The sequence below is a fragment of the Motacilla alba genome, chromosome 12 (assembly GCF_015832195.1).
Source record: "Motacilla alba alba isolate MOTALB_02 chromosome 12, Motacilla_alba_V1.0_pri, whole genome shotgun sequence".
Taxonomy (NCBI): domain Eukaryota; kingdom Metazoa; phylum Chordata; class Aves; order Passeriformes; family Motacillidae; genus Motacilla; species Motacilla alba.
Window position 1 is genome coordinate 15,984,315 of NC_052027.1, and position 20,944 is coordinate 16,005,258.

General features: G+C 54.8%; 1 protein-coding gene across 2 annotated transcripts in view; it reads right to left on the bottom strand.

Annotated features, from left to right (window-relative positions):
- Positions 1 to 20,944, bottom strand: part of CACNA2D2 (calcium voltage-gated channel auxiliary subunit alpha2delta 2) — a 213,884-nt gene that overhangs the window by 27,678 nt on the left and 165,262 nt on the right. For both annotated transcript variants that reach the window (XM_038148789.1, XM_038148788.1), the window contains exons 4-5: positions 16,100 to 16,159; positions 5,870 to 5,914 (exon numbers count right to left, since the gene is read on the bottom strand). In XM_038148789.1, coding sequence (XP_038004717.1) covers positions 5,870 to 5,914; positions 16,100 to 16,159 — 105 coding nt within the window. The remainder of the gene's footprint in view (positions 1 to 5,869; positions 5,915 to 16,099; positions 16,160 to 20,944) is intronic.

The following is a 20,944-nucleotide window of genomic DNA, read 5'->3' on the forward strand; positions in this document are numbered from 1 at the left end:
TCCAGATTATGCTCTCAATTTCATGTAAATCTGGAGAAAAGGCAAAAAAACTGACTGCTGGAGCCCCTGCAAAGTTGCAACACTGCAGCAGAGCTGGCACTCCAGCTGCGTGCCAGGCCGTGGGCTACCCGGAGAGTGGATCTGGCCCCAAGCCTGCTGCCCATGGGGCTCAGCCCTCTGGAAGAAGCACACACAATATTTATCCCTGCAAACCTGTCTGAGCACCAGACAGCGATACAGAGGTGCCTGCTGCAAACAGGCTTTGGGATAAAGCCGTGGCCTGAGGGCATCTGCAGCACCAAAAACTCCACTTTGACACTAAACCCTTTTTTAACTCAGCCCAGCAAATTCCTGGTGACAGCTCCCCATCCTTCCCCATCTCAGATCAGCAGGGCACCCTGCCACAGCCCATCCACTGCCCCTGTCACCACCAGCAGGTGGAAAATCCAACCCTCCCTCTTTCCCTCACGCTGGCTTGGCTATTCCCCACTTCCTCGGAGCTGGAACTCCTGTATATAATTACTGCTCCTCTGTTTGTCATTATTCTGTGATCTCACCCACTTCTGAGGGGCTAATTTGTATGCTGCCAGGTTTGGTGCTGTCTGGCTGCTCTCATTCATGGAGCTGTGAAGAGGCACGTGTATAGATCTTGGGGACAAATACACGGCTATCTATACATGGGGCACTTCATGCATCACTGACACCTATATGGCAAACAGACCTGCAGAAAGGGCTGATGTTATCCAAGCTACATGTGCCCTTTGTCCATAAATCCCCCAACCTCAACTGAGTTATTTCTGTTTAAGCCAGGATGAATTTGGCCCCTGAAAGGGGTTAATTTCCAGCCACATGAAGGCAGGTGAAGCTGTCACCAGCCCAGGCAGGGAGGGGAGCATCTGGGATACAAACAAACATCTTGGGAAGGCCAAGGAAGAAATCCTGCATTAAATTTAAATTAGAGCAAAGCAGATGATTCAAGTTCTCCCAAATTTACATCAGTTTAACCGTGAGCATCTCGGCAGGCCCCCAGCCAGATCTTGCAGCATTCCTCATCATTACATTTCAAAAGAACTTGGAAACATCTATTTATCTGTTACAGTATGTACAACGTAACACAAATAGATGCTACAGTTTGAATATATTATTTGCCACACACCATTAGAAATCGACTCCATGGCAATATATCAATCTGATACATATTTACTGCTTCAGCAAGAAGTCATCACGCCCTGAGAGCTTTTGCCACCTCCACTGCTTTCACAGCTGGGTTGTCAGTCACATTTTCTCTTCAGTCTCCCAAAATGACAGACAGGACAAAACCCAGAGATGACCCAACAGCCAGTGACCCCCAGCAGCAGCACCCAACAGCTTCACTGGAGGCTGCCACGCTCTGGGCAATCAGCTGCCCCCCGTCCCATGCAGGCTGGTGCTGCCTGAGGACAGCCAGCCTGCTCCTGGGCACCAGGACTGTCGTGGGGCTGAGGACAGACAGCCTGCTCCTGGGCACCAGGACTGTCGTGGGGCTGAGGACAGCCAGCCTGCTCCTGGGCACCAGGACTGTCGTGGGGCTGAGGACAGACAGCCTGCTCCTGGGCACCAGGACTGTCGTGGGGCTGAGGACAGACAGCCTGCTCCTGGGCACCAGGACTGTCGTGGGGCTGAGGACAGCCAGCCTGCTCCTGGGCACCAGGACTGTCGTGGTCCCCAAGGTGTGGAGCTGTGGATGGAGCCGGGGATGTGACCTGGCGCAGCAGCGATGCCGATCTCGTCCCCGGCAGCTCCCGCAGATGCAGCCCCCCCTTCCCCCGTCCGTTGCTCATCTCCATGGGAACCAGCCATCACAGCTAATGATGGCTGCTTAAATGGCAGCCCCGGTGACAAACGCAGGGCTGAGCCGGCCGCAGCACCCCTCCCTCCCCCGGCCTGCCCCACACTGCCTGATGGAGAGCACACCAGAATCCCAGCACAGCCTTTTCAATCTCCCAGGGGCACCCATCCATGCTCAGTCTGGGAAGGCCAGCGAAATATTGATATCAACATGCTGTGATTCTGCTAATAATGGATATAAATGCCAGCCCCCGACACATGGCTGAGAAACTCCAGGCCTGTGCAGAAGGGTCTTTCTCCCTAAATATATCAGTTTTTCCTGAAATGCAGTAATTTAATGCTGAGGAGGGAGATGATGTGTTCTCCAGCCACCTTCCTGCTTTTACAGCAGCCCAGGTTATAAATAACAATCAGCCTCTCCCGCCAGCCTGCTCCCCTATCCCCCTTCGCTTTTTTTAATCTTTGCCAAAGGTACTGTTTAGAGATCTTTCTAGACCATTTATTTTTAAATTACCAGCCAGAGGAGAGAAGTTAAAAAATCGGAAAAAAAAAAAAAGAAGAAAAAAGGCAAAAGAAAGAAACTTCTGGGGCTGATAGCTTATCGTGAGGAAATCCAAATGTCACATTAGTTGAGAAAGTTGGAAGATTAAATTTTCCAACACCCTTCATCTACTGCTGCTGACATTTAGGGGCTTTTTTTCCCTCCCCTCCTTCCCCTTTTTCTGCATCTACTGAGCAGGGTGAGCAGTGAGAGGGGTGAGCATTGAGTGGGCAGTCCCACCTCCCCTGCACCAGAGGGGATGAGACTGGCACGGAGCCTCCCACCATCAGCCCCTCGCTCTCACCCTCCCCAGGACCTGAGGTGGGTGGCCGGGGGCTGGAGGCTGCCCTTGGGGCCAGGATGCCTTCACACAGCTGGGCTGCTTTCCACCTGAGTACAGTATGTCCCAGGCTCAGCTCTGACAAGCATCATCCCCTGCCACGAACACAACACAAAAGATGGAAAATGAATTTATTTCTGTGTTGTTCTGCCCATGACTCCCAACCGAGACCGTCTGCTGATTTCAACACTTCTCCCCACATAAACCCCATGGTCCTTGCTAGCTGGGAAAGGTGAAAACTTCACTTCTGCAAACATTCTGACAGCCATGGGGACCCCTGGGAAAACTTTCTGATGTTCCCATTTGTTAAAAACCACTAGGAAATCCAAAATCTGTTTGGGCAGATAGTGGAGCTGAGGTGCAGGCAAGATGAATAAGAAGCTCATTTCCTCCTCACTGCAGCTGAAGCCAGTGTAAGGCTTGTGAAAAAGCCCCAGTTATGGGCAGCAGCCATTGTCCATCAGCACCAACTCTGGCTCAGCTGCATCCTGCTCCATTTAAATAGAAAAATTGAAGCTAAATAAAGAAAGGATGGAAAGAGCAGTATTACATTCCATTCAGACTTTCTGGTATCATCTCTCCTTTTTTACCTCAGCAGCATCTTCTTTTTTTCCCCCCATTATTTTTGTTGGAATTAAATTTGCTGTGATTTCACTGGTAAGGAAGCAGCAGCAGAGGTAGGGAAGTGCCCTCCCTGCCAAACCCACATACATCAACAATAGGGCACCCCCAATTTTGCAATTTTGCTTGGTATCTCCCCAGAGCAGGACTAAAGCTGATGTGGCTGGTGATGGATTTGCAAGGCTGTTCCTCCTTGATATGTCAGCTCCTTTGGGGAAGGGAGGGATCAGGGATCAGGGCCCTGCAGTCCCCAGGGACACTGTGCCATGCCACTGTGCACAGCCTCTCCCCAGTGCCCCCTGTGCTGGGAGGGCTCCACGGGCACAGCTCCAAGGTTGAGATGCCTCCTGTTTCCTAATCCTGCCTAATGTGACCAGGATGGTGGGGTGTGACACCCAGGGCAACAGCAGGCATGGGGACATCCAGCTTCTGTCCCCTGCCCTGCAGCAGTGATAGCAAAAGCCCAGCCCAGCTTGATGGATGCATTAGTCCTGCTCCTCATCCCCTGTGTTGGGAGTTGCTCTGCTCCCCAGGCTGTCTCCTCCTGCCTCAACCGCCAGCCAGTTTTCCCTTCACTTCTATCCAAAATCCCCTTTAATGCATTTTAAGCCCATTAGCTCCATCCTCTCCAGAGCAGCCATGGCAGGATCCTCTCCTCCCTCCTTTGGTTGCTCCCCCCAGGGTGAGGGGGGGCACAGGAGACTTCCTCTGCATCCTTGGCTGTAAATGAGTGGGACTGTGGGCAGGGAGATCTGCTCAGGACAGCAAGTGCCCTCCACTTTGGTCCCAGCATCTGCCTGACCTCTCCATCCCACCTCGCAGACTCGCAGTGGCTGCTTCCCCTGCCAAGAAGTCCTCTTACTGTCACTGCCTGGGGACAATGGCGCTGGCAGTTAGTCAGTAACTCTGCTTTGAAGGCATCCATCCATCTCTACTCCAGCCTGTCCCCGCCTCTGCTCTGGGGCATAGACTCCCAGGTGGGTCGAGAGCAGAGACAGAGGTCAGTGCAGAGCATGTCACCCAAGCTGGTGGGGCCCCATCAAGCCCAGATGCTCCCTTCCCTTCTGCACAGGGCCTTCTGAATGCTCTTCGGGTCACCTGAGTGTTATTTTTGGATGAGGCCATGTGGTTTGCAAGTGGTTTGCTGCCAACACCATGTTCTCTCTCGCTGTGTTACTGTCTCTCCATGGCACATCTGCTGCCAGGTCTGTCTGGGGACAAGGAGCAGTCCCGGTGCACCAGCACTGCCTGGGGCTGTCCCCAGGGCTGCAGCCTGCTGTGCCTGGGGCTCCTGGTCAGCTCCAAGGACTCTGCTCAGCTGTCGGAACCCAGGACACCCCTCTGGGTGCCCTGGATGGCCCGAGCCCCTGGCAGGGGGCTCTGAGCCCCTGGCATGCAGCCACAGACAGCGGGGGTTTGGATCTCAGCCCATGGAGCAAATGACCAACCTTGTATGAAGAATTACAAGTCACAAAAGTTTAAGTAGCATAATAGTAGTTGTCACAGGGTAAAAAATAGAATTTGGGGGATTTTTAGAATGGAGGTTCGAGGTCCCAAGATGGAGGGAATTGGGCGTGCCCTGTCCTTCTTTCTTCTTCCTAACCTCCATGATTTGGGTGATGTTGGCACTTTTAGACTGGTTCAGAATAGAAGCTGACTGTCTAACATAAGTGATAGGTATTGGAACATAGTTGTAAATATGGTACATGTAGTTTTTAGTGTAAAAGACAACACCAGCCCGGGAGGTGGGCAGGTGCCTCTGGCTGACCTGCTGAACAGATCTCAGCAGATCAGAGAGAAAATGTTTTAGATAAGAAATAATAAACAACCTTGTGAACCAGAGCCGAAGAACTCCGACTCTTCCTTCGACCATCGGGCTGGGACTCTCGGGGTCACTCTGAGCACAGAGAACCCGAGACTCAGCAGCCTCACACCAACAGCATCACTGACCTGACAGCACAGTGTGGGAGCTGGGTGACCTGGCAGCAAAGAGGAATGCCCCAGGGCAGAGCGGGGTGCCCCAGGGCAGCCAGCACTGCTGGGGGAGCTCCTTGTGCCCTTGGCACAGCACCCGAGTGAAGTCACCGTCACTGTCACCACGGGGAGGAGCCGGCAAACGCCGGCTCTCTCCGGGGGATGGGAGCTGACAGGCCCGTAGTTAAAGCACTGATTGCCAGAAATCACAGGATGGCTATGCTCCGAGTAGGGCAGAGAATTAGATTCAGTCTCTAATTAAAGGTTTGCTCTTCATTTGAATTTCAGATGCCAGCTTTAATTTTAGAAACTTTTGCAGGCAGCAGAGCAACCTGCCCACCTGCCTGCTGCCAGCCCCGGTGCTCGTGGCCAGATGTCACCACGACTCAGCTGGGGGGACACGGCTGCACACCGGGCACTTGCTGCCCGCTGCAGAATCTGGTTACAGTGGCTGTGACAAATGCTGTGCCATGACCCCTGGGACCGTGCTGGGACACACTGGCGAGGGGCTCAGCCCTGGGTCAGGGTGGTGGCTGTGCCAGAGATGCCACAGAAACAGCACTTACATATTCAGTGTCGGCCTTGGAGTCGTAGTACTCGATGTCTTCCTCCTGCAGAGAAAGGGGAGAGCTGTTAGTGCAGGTCAAGGTCAGGGTGGGAAAGGAGTCTTGTCTCTTCAGCACCTCTCTCATGCTCTTGGCAGCCACCACATTGCTGGGGACAGAACCCTTCCCAGCCCATGCTGTCCTTGGGACATGTTCAGGACCTCATGTCCTCCACATCCACCCTCCAAGGACTGGCCACGGCCTGCCATGCTTCCCTCTACTCACAGCTGCTGCTGAGCCACAGCACTGCAGGGCCAACGGCCCTGTGACAGTGACACTGGCGTGACCGCAGCCTCTGCACGGACACCAGGCGCAAGCCTGTGCCCCGTGCCCACAGCCAGGGTGCTTTGGTTCTGTTTCAAACATCAGGAGCCACAGAAGAGCTGGATTTACGCAGCGTGGCAGGCAATGGCCCTGCAGCCACCCAGGCCCCCTCCCTTCACTGCAGAAGCAGGGAGAAAAGTGTCCTTGCTCCCACAGAGAAATGCACATCGTTAATTTGGGGTATTTAGAACCTATTTAAGTAGAAAGGTCTGCTTGGATTCCTCTTCCCAGAGTGTCAAGACGTGAGACAGCTGATAAAATTCCTGAAGAGGCAATTGGGAGAGCAGCGATGCTGTCACAACAGCATTCCGTGTACCAGTAGAAAGGGTAATTAAAGGGCACTCAGAGACTCTTCCCAGCGTGCCGGGACCGAGTGTGATGCCGGCACACCGGCAGCGTCGTGGTGCTGACACGACTGCCAGTCAATCAGCATCAGCAGCCAGCCCGCCTTCCCGGCACGGGCAGCGCCCCGGGGTGATCACTGCTGCTATTGTCTAACGAGGAGAGCGATCTGGCCCCGAGCAGAAACACGGCCAAAGCCTCAATGGCACTGACTGCATCCCTGTCCTGCCTGCCCCTGCTCTGGGCAGTGCCGGACCCAGCCCTGTGCCAGGCACGGCGGCACTGTGACATCCATCCCAGCCTGGGCATGGGCTCCTGCTGGATGGAGAACGGGACCAGCACAGGCAAGCAGCTCTCCGGGCAGGCAGCACCAGCCGCCCCACCGAGCGCTGGCAGTACTGCCCCGCAGCGGGATCACCCTATTAGCCACAAAACTGCTCCCCAGGGTGATTTGCAGTGGCTTCTCCCGGCTTCCCAAGAGGTGGGAAAGCCCCTGAAGCTGATCTTGGAGACATCAACAGCAAGGGACCCTGGCAGGCTGTGCAGGCGGTGTCTCCCCAAGATGGGGATTGTAAAGGGCAGTTCCAGCCCTTTACAATCTCTGTGACTCTTGGAGATTGCGATAAAGCAGCACCGGGAGGGGAAAGTAAAAAAAAAAAAAAAAAAAAAAAAAATTGACGCAGCATCTTCCAATTTCTGCTATTAAAAAGCCCAGTCATTAAGGGAACACACTTATTAATTATCTGTGATTTGTTGTGAAATGCTGTGGGGTTTGCAACAACAAGAAAGGAAAAAAAAGAATTAATTTCTCTTCAGCTGGCCTCCCCGCGCCGCTGCCGGCCCCACGCACGGCCCTGCCCCTCGCCGGCACCGCCGCCTCCCGGGGCCGCGGCCATCTGCACTTGCTAATTAAAGGAACCCCCGGGAGACCCGTAACACAAACGAGCTAATTTCATGTTTAATGATCTTTAATCAGGAGTGAGTGTGACTAACAACGGCCATCCGGAAGGTGCTTTGTTATTAATTTTGTTTGCCATTGGCTCCTCCGAAGAGCTCGATTCCCCTCCCAGCCGCAGAGGTCCCGCTCTCGCGGCGCAGAGGGCACGAGGTGATGATGCTCGGGCAGGAGAGCCGCTCCCCTGATCCTGCTTTCCCCGCTCCCGCGGCACAGGGCATGGCACAGGCAGAGAGCTCCTGTGAGGATGTCCCTCCCACCGATTCCCTCAGGGATCACAGAGCCCTTACGGTGCCCTCTTTCGAGCCCTGACAGCCGCAGGAGCGGCTGGGTGAGATCTCAGCCACGCTCAGGCTGTGCGTGCGGGACAGCCAGCACCGGCGTGGCCCTGGCCCTGAGATGCGCCCTGATGGCAGGCTCCAAAATCCTTGCCACAGCCCTGCTGATGCTGGGGGGCTGGAGGTTTTTCATGGGGTCCAAGGGACAGTGGGGGAGCTGGTAGGGCATCTGTGTCCTGGCCACTTGGAAGCCTGTGTCTATTCTAGGAAGGAGGGAGGGAGCCCTCAGAGATGCTCTGAAAAGATGCCACGGGTGTTCCAAGAGGCAACAAGGGGTCCTACAATTTCTGCTCCCAAATATTTTTTTTAAACCACATTTGCCTTCTTCACATAATCCTCTCCTCCTCTGGTCCATGTTAAACTCAGCACCAGGTCTGTGTAAATAGCACTGGTATTTCTAGAGCCTTTCAGAATAAATACCAATAAAGAAAACAAGGGGGTGAAGACGTCAAGGGATTTTGAGGCAAAATATTGTCCCTGTCTCTTGCAACAGAGCCTGCAGGAAGCACACACTGGTTCCCACCGCAGGGGAGGCTGAGCTGTGGCTCCATGATGTGTTAACCACTGTCCATTTTCTTGTACCTAAATTGCCAAATGCCACCTGCACGATGGCACTGCATGGCTGTGTCACTGGTGGGTAAGTGTGGGGTTATTTCAGCTCCTAAAGTGCAACACTCTGGGAGCTCAGCGCAATCCCAGACTGATCTGCAACTGTCCCTGTAGCCATGGCTCAGGCTTCTCCGGCAAAGCCACCAAGGAACCACCACCTGCACCAAACCCTCGTGGTTCAGCATTACTGCAGCCCCTGGCCAAGGCTTCACCCTTCCTCCAGGAGGTGGGACCTCCTGGAGGTGGCCCTGGGGATGCTGCATGCCAGGGTCACCCCAGGGACCCTGGCTCCTTCCTCACCCCCTTGAGCCCTCCCCAGGTGCCCTGTGCCCCACACCTTCACTGTTTTCACACTAAAACACCAAGCAAAAAGCTGATTAAAAACGCAGGCTGGGAGCTTCTGGAGAGCTGCAAGCTGGAGCCTTGCCAGTGGCACAAGGGAGGACCCTGCTCTGGCACCGGTGCTCCCCTGACACACCCCAGCAGAACAGGTATGAGACAAAGCCCAGGACAAGGAGGGGCACACAGGTGCCTCAGGTGGGTGGTGAGGGGCACTCCCCCTCCAACCCCTGACACAGCTGTCTACAAGCATCCAGATAGATCTCTTTTTTTGCCTAAAACAATTACAGCAACAAAAAATAATGCTGAAAAGCTCAGTGCTGTTATCTTGTTGCAGCCTGGAGATGTCTGGAGGGAGGGGCGCTGGCCCAAGCCTCCAAGTCAGCGACCTACGGAGGTGGCAATCAAACTGTATCACAGACAGAGCTGCCACCACCCTAAAACACCTCAGCTCCCTGCTCCAGCCATCCAGCTGGAGTACACAGCTGGCAGGGACACTGCAGGAGGGCTGTGGCTCACTCTCCCCTATAGAGCTTTCCTATAAAATCACCTCATCTGGCTAATCCTTCTCCCGAGGACCTGTAGGATCTGTAGTACTCCACGGGATTGCTCACTGTCTTCTTGTAAGGGTCACCCTGCTAATCACATGCCCTGGGGATGCTGCAGCTCCCCGGGGCAGTTTTGCAAGCAGATCCTGCTGCAGCCCATTGATTTCAGTCTCTCTCAGCCTCAGGCTGTGGGCTTCATTTCTCTGAGCGGCACAGGTGACCCCTGTGGTCAGCAAATCTCTTTCAAGATTTAATTGGCTCTGGAAGAGCCAAATCCTGGAGCAGTTTGCCTTCAGGCAGTTAGGAGGAACTCTGAGGCTGGTGGGGAAGAAAAGATGGATCCCAAGCTGGCACCTGCCTGTTTTCCAGCCACTGGATGGAGCTGGTGGCAGGACCAGCATCCCAGCCCACAGCTTACCAATGTGGGGACAAGCCAGGTGACCAGAGCTGTGCTGGTCAGACCCGTGGGTGGAGAGAGCAAGCAGGAGCTGCTGTGCCCACACAGCACTGGGGGCTCTGCTCACGAGCCCCCCTTTCCACTGCCATCAGCATGTAGAGAGGACAGTGAGTATTTAGGTACTTCTTCAAGTCCCTGAACCGTTAAGCACACAGGAATAGCAACAGCTTTTGCTTGTAGCTGCCCCTTTCATACAGAGGACATCCTGCAGCATGTCACAGAGCTCCTGCAGCCTCACACCTGCGCTGTGGCAGCAGGAGCAGAGCATGAGCAGGGACACAGCACGTCCCCACCACAGCATCACCCTGCCAAGCCCTCCTGGGCCACGAGGAGCAGGATGGGGCCATCCAATGCTGTCCCTGGGGATTGGTGTGTGCTGGTCAATTGGTCCTGGCTGGCAGCTGGGGCTGTAGGTCTCAGTCAGGTGAGTGCTCAGCCTGAGGTGTCTGAGCCCTGCCATGGGCACAGCAGCCCAATGGGAACAACAGGGCTGGGGAACAACAGAGCAAAGAAGGTGTTCCTGCTACACCTGCCACAGGCTGGTGTGAGGGCCACAGCCAGGAACAGGCTCCAAAGGGGCTGGATGAATTTCTGGGAGAAATTCCTATCTGCAATCACAGCCACACCTTTATTTCAACTGGCTAGAGCTATTATTTTACATATGCATCACAATGAATCCTTTCTTAGTCCCCAGAAGAGGACAATATTCATGGTTAGCCCCAGCCACCACAGGCTGCTGGATAGACCAAGAAGGGGTCTGGTGGGGCCCATGCTTCTCCTGCAGCACTGTGAATTCCCTGCATCCCATCTGCCATCAGGGGCCGTACGCATTACCCAGGACAGGTGGAAACAGTCATCATAATCTGCCTTGGCATCTTTTTTTTTAAAAGCAATTTCCTCCCTCTGCCTCTCTGACAGAGCTGGGGAAATATTTAAGTGACCTGTCAACAGTTTTTTCATCTCCCCAAGAAGATGTTTTATCTGATCACACCTCACCAGCTATTCTTCTTTATGTGGCATCTCCTGTCTGTCCTGCTCCTCTGAGGCTGCCTCGAACGAGGTGTGGCTGCTGCTCCCCTCCACTGCACCCGGGTACCACAGGGGTGCCAGCACACACAGAGAGGCTTTGGAGACCCCCTGCCCTTCCAGGGATGGGATGGGATGGGAGAGCAGCACTGAGAGGAAAGCCAGCAACATCTACACCAAAGTATCATAGTCGTGGAGAAGCCATGGATGGCACAGTGGTCTTGCAGAGTGGGGAGGTTGGGCAAGCCCCCTCAATCCCCATCCTTGGTTTTCAAGAGAGAACAGCATCAACACGGGGGTTTTGTGAATGATTTTCTTGCTCTGCTTTTCGGCCAGACCGGCGCTACAGGAGCAAGGTTGGTGCTATAGCACAGTAATTCTCCGAGCGTAATGAAAGCTGACATTATATCAAACACAATAAAGACTCTCAGCTGATGGAGATCATTCCTGAACACACAAACCCATTAAACTGAAAAAAAAAATATCAATTCTACACACTCGCCAGCCAAAAGAAAATGTGATTTGTTATCTAAAAGGGGGTTATAAACACAGCTTCAATGCACTTTCTGTGCTGTAATGAAAACTGGGTTTGAAATGGCAAGACGACTGCAAATTAGAGTATTTGATTTTATTTTCTAACTTTTTAGGTAAACCTTCTACAAGGGCAAGTGCAAGGTTACGGTGACAATCTTTCTGTTCTCAGCCGATAAGTAGGATCTGTAATTAAAGGAGGAGAAAAATGAAAGGAGGATAAGGAGCTGGCGTTCACCCTTCTGGTGCTGCTTTGAACACAAAGCCCTGCCTGCATGGCCGTGCCCAGCCCATGGGAGCAGCTGCTGGAGCCCATGTGTGGCATGGCATGGCACGGCATGGCATGGCACGGCATGGCACAGCACAGCTGCTGCTCCCCCGCAGACACACACCCAGCAGTGCCAGGTGCAGCAGCAGGATGGGGCAGGATCCTGCACCTGGAGGGATGCAGCACCCAGGGCTGCACGGCCATGGCTGGGTACCCAGCCATGCTGCCATGTATCTCTGCTTTATCCTGCACCTTCCCTGGGCAGTCAGGAGCACGGTCCCTGTTATTGCTCCTGTCCATCCCCATTTGGCAAACAGCGATCCCCTTTTCCCTGGAGTTTCGTTTCTAATGGAGCTTGAAATTATCTGGGCTTTGTTATTCCTCATGTGCTTGCAGGCAGGGGTTACAGATGGAGGCAGCAGCATGGGGCTGTCCAGCACTTGTGATCCCCCTGCCACCTCCACAAATGTCACCACTCCCCAAAACCACCCAGTGGTTAAACCCTGTCCCCAGCAGCTCCTACATCCACAGCTCAATGTATGGCTATTTTTGTTTTCCAAGGAAAAAGGGGCTGCTGAGCTCTGACCCTTCAAAGGGCCCTTTCCAACATCAAAAGGTGGGGAGAGGTGGGAGGCAGAGGGGCAGCAGGCAGAGGAAGAGGGGAGCTTCCCAGTATAGGGATGGAAAATGCAATGAGGAAGGAGACTGGGAGAAAAACAACAGTAATAAACATTTTATGAAGCAGAAAATGGCTTATAAAGAAGTCAACTTTTAAAGGCAATTTATGTAATCCTGCCAAGCGCACATAAACGTGGGGATGGATCTCTGCAGCACTGGAGAGTCCCCTAAAGGCACAAATAGCTCAGGCAGCCCCAGCAGACCTACACATGGCGATGATGATGATGGTGATGATGATGGTGATGTTGGCCTGGGATGCATTCTGTGGCTGGCAGTGCAGATCTGCACCTCTGACAGCATGCCCCAGGTCAGCATGGCCCCCACTCCCACACACTGTGAGCGTGTGGGACACGTGAGACCCTGCTGATGCTGCTGGGGTGGGGCTGAAGGTCTGGAAAAGAACCCAAGGAACTCAGGAGGAAAGCAGAAAACCCAAATGGAAAAGAGCTGGGAGAACGTGGAGCTGGCTGGGATGTCTGACAGGCCACATGGCAGCTAGTCAGTAAGGATGGATACAAAGGATGGCAGCAAAAAACACAGCATGACCTTTCAGCATTTTTATACTACTTCTGCTTCTACTTCTGCAGGTCCCTTGCCCAAGCAGGGCAGCAAGCAGAGGATGGAAACCTGAAAGCTGCATTGCAGGGTGGGCTGCAGTCCTGGCACCTCTGTTTGCTGCTGGGGATGGTCAGCACAGGGCAGGCTCAGAATCACTGTCACTGCCAGGGGATAGGACTGGGGACACCCAAAGCAGGGGGCCAGCCCTGATGTGCCGTGAAGGACAAACCCTCATGGCTCTGCATGGAGTGGAGCCAGACTATCCCAGTGGATCTCTGAATGGAAGCCTGTAGGCAAGAAGATTCTCACTGGGAAAACTGGTAGGCCAGGCCACTGCAAATGTGGAAATTTCTGTGGTTTCCTACCGTACCAGTGCCAAGTGGTTGCCATGTCCTATGGTGGGAGCCCACTCTGGCAACAGGGCCCAGCTCTCACCTTTCCAGAGCTCTACCAGCCTTCTCCAGTGGGTGAATGTGCATCCCTGAGAGACCCTCACAGTGCAGGCAGGAAAGGGCACAGTCTCTCCCCACAGCCTGCCCACATCCCTGCCCACCATGCCACTCTGAGCTGCCACCCAGCCCTGGAGTAAAACAAGCTTGAAGGAACTCATGAGGGTGCCCAGAATATGGGTGACCTTGCAGCCAAGGCTACTTTTGCCCAAGGAAAATGGTCCCAATATCCAGAATTTATTTGGGGACACAGCCCCAGCTTGGCACAGCTGGTAGACATGAGGGTCGACCACAAGGAGCAGAGATGAAGCAGGACAGGATGAAGGGATTGTTTAGGGAACAGGGAGGCACTTTGCAAAGCCTCCTGAGGTGGAAGGCTGAACTCAGCTCCAGAAAGGCCAGCTTGGCTGGCATGTGGCTGGAAACACCAGAAAACAGCAAGGAGAAAGGAACTTTCCCCGTGGAGACGGATCGTGAGTGATGGCTGGCAGCAGCTCCCAGCCGCTCAGGCTCTTGCTCCTGCTTCATTTTCCCCTGGACTTCCATAGCAACCCATCTGCAGTGAGGTTTAATGGGGCTGCCATTAGCACTAATGCAGTGCAAACGCTCAGCATCTGCCGGCGCCTTTGGATGGGAACACAAAAATAACCGTGCTCGCCGCAATCTGTCATCGACTCTGGCGCGGGGTTAGGACGCGACACGCTGGGAGAGGAGGGGAGAGCTGCAGCCAGCAGGAACCAGCTGCGGGGAGGGAAGGGAGGAGAGGAGGAGCTGGGATGCTGTGCTGCCACCTTCCCTGCCTGCTGCCCGTGCCAGCAGCGGGGGCAGCTGCAGAGCCAGGGGCAGCGGGGCTGGCACACGGCTCTGACCCTGCCCGGCCATCTCGTGGATAAAGGGCAGCAAAAGGAGGCTCAACCCTGGCAATGAGATGTACAAAGCCCCTTCACCCCTCTGCTCTGCTCAGGAGCTGGGGCTGTTGGAGGCAGGACTGAGGCAGGCAGGGCTGATGCCCAGCACCCTGGGGGCTGTGCACAGAGCTGGACCAGTCCATCAAGTGTCCCAGCCAGGCCTGGGCTGTCCTGATAAAGCTGCGCCGAGCTCTGCGGTGACGCATCACTGCACATTGTTTCTGGGTGACTCGCTCCTAATTACCTTGATTAAGTGGTTGCAAACAGTGCTATTAAAAATATTTTTTTTCTATGAAAGTGGATTTCTGAAAGGTTTGTGCCGTGAATGGCAATATGAGCCAAGAGCTTCCCAGCGCTACAGCCTTTCCCAGCGTGTTTTGTGTCCTGCTGTTATTCCCCTGGCAGTGGAAGGCAGCCAGGTCTGGTTGGAGAAGGAGCTCTCTGTGGCTGCAAAGAGCCCCTTGCAGCAGGAGCCCATCCCTGCATTCCAGAGGATGAGCAAAAGCCCCAAGCACTGCTACGAAATGCAGTGACCTTGTGCCACCTCTGCCTGTCCTGCACATGCCCTGGTCACAAGGCATCCAACCCTGGGTGCCAGCCCAGCACGGGCTGCACGGGGCAGCTACAACGTCCCTGGGGCACCCAGCTTGCCCACAGTCAAGCTTCAGGCGCTGCTCAAGGATGTTTCCTGACCCTGGAGGACATGTGAGACTGGGTCAACACTAGGGATGAAGATGCCCTGCACTTCTTTGAGCTTTCCGTGGAAGCCCCAAGCCAAGGTCCTGGCGTGGCACCGGCATTGGTAACAGCAGGTGCCTGCACCAAATCTCATTATCCTCCTCACCTTCTCTCCACTGCCCTCTTGGGAAGAGCTGACAGCAATTCACCAGTGCTTTCATGCAGACAGGAAGACCCCTGTGAGCTCATCCTGCTCCTTGGGTGCCCGTAGGACACAGAATCAGCCACCAGCCCCCACCCCACGCTGGCCACATGGCAAATGAAAGCCAAGCAGGTCAACCCCTTGCCTTCTCTTTTGCTCCTTCCACCTGTTCCTCTCCCCAGCAAACCCTGGCCACCATCACCTACGGCAGAAAGGTCTGTGTGAGCAGCAGCAGCTCAGACTGTGAAATACCCCCCAAAATAGAGCAGCGTGGCCTGGCAGTGGGGCTGTCCCCAGGCTGTCCCCTCAGAGGACGCAGGAGGTTCCTCAGGGCTGGGCAGGATGTGGCCCTAGCCAAGAGGAAGGGGCTGGGTGGCTCAGGAGTATTTTTTATTGCAGACTCCATTCACACTGGGAGAAAAACAATCTTTCCTTCCTTTTGTATTATGGTTATAATTTGAGAGCATTTCCAGACAGAATCCTTCAGGTTCCCGCTGAGTGCTATCACCGCCAGAATTACAAAGTCAAATGCAATCATTAAACCCGCGTTTTCCCTCTCCCAGCCCAGATTGCTCCTTCCCCAGGAACAGCCCCCGCCGCTACTGCTGGCATGTGCCACCGATGAGCCACCGCTGCTGTCACCCCGCGCGAGGCCCCAGCCCCAAACCCGGCGGCTGCCAGCGCTGGGGAGAGCAGGAGCCTCCTCAGCCCGCTGCCCTCATGGCTGAGCCGTCACTTCGACCTTCACCTCCCGCCTTCTCCTCGCGGTGCTGAGCTGAGGCGAGGCTGCGAACGAGCTCAAAATCTCTTCATTTGCTCTCATTAGCGTGGCCGGCGGTGGGGCCGGGGCGGGCCGAGCACGGCGCAGCCAGCGGCGACACACGGCGGGGACACGAACGAGGGCAAGGAGGCACGGCGCGGTGGCGGCTGTGCCGCGAGTCGCGCACTGGAGGGCAGGGCTGGGGTGCCACGGAGCCTTACCCGGATGTTGTCCTGCCAGTGGTGAGCCTTCTGGAATTTCTCCGCCGCGTTGGCAAGTCTCTGCAAAACAAGCGGGAGAGGAGAAATGAGCCCAGGGGCAGCAAGAGCACCCGGCATTGCCCACTCCCGCCCAGGAGCGCGGGGGCCACCCCAATGCCCCGCAGCACCCTGCCACCCCTCTGCTGCACGGGCAAGGGGGCGGGAGGAGGCACTGTGGGCAGCACCCTGGAAGGGTGTTCCAGGGACAGGGAGACAGTTTTTCCTCCTTGCTCCTGCCTTTCCTGGAGCAAGCCCGTATCTCCAGGGGAATCGCTGCCACTGCTGAGCCGCTGCAGCTCGGCAGCTGCCGGCATCCCCTCGGAGCAGGGCAGGCTCGCGTTGCACAGGGCAAGGGCTGAACCCAGCTCTCTGTACTCACAGCACAGCAGGGCAGACTCTTCAAAAATGCCTCAAAACCCCCTCAAAATGCCCCAGTGCTAGGGCCCAGAGGTGCAATGCGCTGCCCACCCATATTTAACCCCTTTGTACACCCATGGCCACACTGGGTAACCAGAGGAAGCAGGATTTGCCAGAAGCAGGATGGGGCGATGCTCAGCACCAGGGCACCCTCACTGGATGCTCAGCCTTGAGACCCCTCACCAGCACACAGGGTGCAGCAGGGCAGGGCTGGAGACTGGGCAGTACTTCCAGGTATTGCAGTGTCTGGAAGAAGCTGCAATCTGGCCTTTTGTGGAATCAAAGGGAATAAACAGGGCAAGAGCTCCAGGCTTTCTACAGGATCCTCTCGGCATCACTAAGAAAATAAATCCAAGAGCAAAACAAGCACGTTTCCCTCCATCCCTCGACCAGCCCCAGGCACCCTGGTTTGTGGGCAGCTGCCTGGGGAGCTGCCTGCCAGGGCTGCACCATCTGATCAGCACCAAAACCCAGCGGGAGGCAGCCCTGAGCCAGCCCACAGACCCCTGGGTGCCGGACACTCACTGCTAACAGCGGCACGGGGTTTATGTCCGGTCCTGCCACAGCCAGCACAGCCTGCTGCCCACCAGCCATCAGCTGTGCAGGGCTCCCAGGGAATACACACTGCCAGCTCTCAGCTCCAGGGGCCAGTCCGTACCGGGCTAACAGGCCAGGAGGCTTTCGAGGCTGCTGCAGTCCCTAGAGGGCTCCCTAGAGAGTCAGGAGACAGACCAAGCGAAGATGTACCTTAGAGCACAGGCTCCTGCCCGCCTGCTCCTCATTTCCCTGCAGATCTGTTTCCCTGGAGGGGGATGGCCATGCTCTGCTCCATGCAAGGGCTGCTGGCAGCCAGAGCATGGGGAGAGAGCTGAGCCCTGGCTGTTTTCACCCCCTGAATTGGCTGGGAGGAGGAAGGAGCACTGACAGTGTGGTGGCACCTTGGGTGAAATAATAACCCCAAATCACCACCTGGGCAGCACCACAGAGATTCACAAACGAACTCAGGATTCCCAGTGCTCCACACACGACTTCCACACCATGAACCACAAATCCCAGGATAGAAAAGCATTCCTTTGCTCATAAGGGATGAGTCAAGCTGGTGGGAGCCCACAGGGGCAGCAATGAAGTCCAGTGATATCCCTGGGAAATTATTTCTCCAGGGCCTGAACAGCTGTAAGAGCACACACACGTACGAGCCCTGGGCACAGCCACAGGTCACAGCAGCTGTCCCCACTGTCACCAGCTTCTCCAGCACTCCCATCAGCACACAGGGATGCAAAATATCTCATCCTTCCAATAGGATGCTTGGGGAAGAGGAAGCCCCCAGGCGCCACAGTGCCCCACTGCCCATGCAGGAGAGTGGCAGTCCCAGCCCTGGCACTTGAGCAGGGCTGTGGCAGCAGATGCTGTGAGTGTGGCAAAGCACGGACACTCGAAAGTAAGGTGAAAGAAATCACAGATCTGGCCCTCCCCAGCCTGAAAATGCAGCTTGTTCTTATCAGATGCAGGGAAACACGAATCCATCACTGCATAATCTCAGCACGTACTGGTTGAAACTTTCCTGTTTAATCTTTTCTCTTTCTCTTAATCTTGATTTCTAAATCAAAGTGCTTGCTTTCAGTGGCCAGCATCCAAGGGGAAAGATCAGCTATCAGCTGAGCATTGAAGAAAAATCCTTATGGCTCCAGCGGCAGGCAGAAGGGAATGAGAAACAACACGTGGCTGGACAGAAAAGCCAAGTGATATGAATTTTCAGGGCAGTTTTTCATGGTCTCACCTGCACGGCCATATCCCTGCCCCCAAGAGCTGCCTAGAAAATCCGTGGCCCAATTCTGTACCTCATCCCCTCCAAGCTTTTGTGCTCTGTTTATATATTGAGATGGCTGATTAAAGACAAGCATTTATTCTGAGTTGCGTTTAAGGCAGTGGTGATGAAATATGCATTTTTCTATACTTGATAAGAGTGTGTTTGTTTATTATGGGCAGGGGTGAGATTTATGGACATCTTTAACTATTCATTGCCTTGTGCAAAGTGCCTGGAGGGCTGCAAATGGTGCAGTAAGGGACGGCTACACCCAGGAACGACACCTCGACAGAAGATATTTTTCCTCTGGAAAATGTCAATTTGTCAAAGTCAAACCAGACACAATTTTGGTTAAAAAAAAAAAAGGAAACCCAGATGTTCTTGTTTGATAAATAGCAGGAATGGAGGAGCCTGCAGCAGCACGGCACAGCCACAGCAGGGTGCTGTGCTGGCTCCTGGCTGCCACTGGCTATTCACCCAGGAGAAGTGTCCCCTGAGCCCTCCAGCTGTTGCTCCTGGAGCATTTTCCTCACTACAGACATTTCAGTCCCATGAGCAAGATGGTGACTGGGAGGAGAGAGGAGGCGAGCAGGCAGCCAGCCATCCTTCCTCTGCAACAGGGGGCAGCCCCAGAGTGGCGCCGTGTGGGGCTCCCGTGGGAGCAGTCCCATCCTGTCACATCCCTGACTGGTGCTACAGGGAGCCCATCCAGCCCCTGCCTGGAGATGGGCTGCTCTCATGGACAGGATGGGGGATTGTTGGACTCAGGACCCTCCAAAACTGTGCCAGTAACAACGGGTCCCCCAAGGGGGCTCTCTGGGACAGCAGCTCCTGGAGGTGTTTGTTAGGGCAGGGTTTGTTGCTGCTCCCAGAAACCCCACTGACAGATCCCCAGGGAAGGTGACGGGTCTGCCTGGAGCCACACACTGCTGCAGGACGTCCCCATTAATGCCAAATGAGTTCATCATGAATAATGTTATTGTGATCAATACAGCTCAAGGATTATTTCTAATCCTTAATAATGATTAAACCATTATTTTTCAAGTGTTACAGATCAATCAGACCAGCTCAAGGTGTGCTGCGTGCAGGGACTGTGAGATGCCCAGGAGGCAGGCAGTGCACTGGGGAGCCTGGCAGGGCACAGAGCAGTCACCAAAACCTCTCTAGATTTCAGACCTGGGCTTGTCAATTGTGGGGTTCAAACAGCAATAAAAAATAGAGGAATTACCAAAAATAAAGCATGGGTGTGAAATACCTGCAGATTTCCAGCAGGCTGTGGTGCAGAGACTGCCCTGGCACTTTAAGGAGCACGGTTCTTTCCCCAGAAGTCACCCAGGGCTAAGGACAGGAGATTTAGAGGCTGAAAACACTGAATTGAAACGACTCTGAAGGTCATGAAAGGCCAGCAGGAGATTTGCAGGGGATTGGTGTCTGGAGATCCCGACAGACAGCGGGCTGTGTGAGGGGGAAGGTGCTGCATGGGCTTATCGTGCCCCAGACTCATTTGTATTCCACGTGGAGCCCCTCTCTGCTCGCCAGGGCCGGGCCTCAGCAGCTCCCTGCTCAGCACAGCAGCTCACCTGCGATTAAGGAGCCTCGGGGACACCCAGGATGGGCAGGTGGCAGCCAAGGTGGCACGGCTGGGCACACACCCTTCCTCCCAGAAGATGGGCAGGAAAGGAAAGGGGCAACAATTTGGGAGACCATCTGTCTGCCCAGAGGATGGCTGCTCCAGACACATGGCCGTTGCTTTTCCCTGGCTTTGCTCCAGGACCTTGCTACTCAGCCCAATCCCCCACAAGCTCACTCACCCCACCCTGAGCACGGCTCAGCCACGTGTGCTCACCCCCAGCAGCAGCTTTTGGGGACAGCTGATCTGATGGGGAAACTGCTGGGAGTGAGGAACACTTGGAGCACCGGAGCTGGCACAGGCAGGGACCACGACCTCCTCTCTAGTGGAGGGGACCGTCCCTACTATTGGCATCCCCACTGCTTGAGGGGCCAGCATGCAGGAGGATCGTCCCTGATGGAGCAGACACCCAAGGATGATGCTCACCTCCTCCTTGCCACCCCTTCTCTCCCGTCACACTTGGGGCTATCCTGCACTGCTCTGATATTTTTACACAGACTCTTTCCAAAGGAAACTGGTCCAATGATTTACTAAATCTCTTCTCCCAGCCCCGCCATGGCAATAAGCATGCCCTGGCTGCTCCTGCCTCAGTCAGATCAGTGGGTTTAACTTGGGAAGCAGCAGAGCAGAGCTCAGGGAGGCCAAAGACCAAGGCTGGATTTATAAAACAGGATTACAGCAAACACTTTGCAGAAGGAGACTGAGCAGCCCTGTGTAACAGCAGCTATGCCACCCCTGTGTCCAAGCCTCCACACAGGTGCCCCAAGCCTATGGGGATGCTCCTCGGGCAGTCTGGGATGGAGCTTCTGGCTTCTCCCCACAGCCGGTGTGGAAGCCCAGCCATGGCCCATCACGCAGCAGCTGTGTGTGCCTAGGGATGTTTGCTCCAGGGAGAGGCACTCCTGCTAAGCCTTCCTTTAACTCCCTCAGGGAGGCTCTTATCATCCTCAGCGCA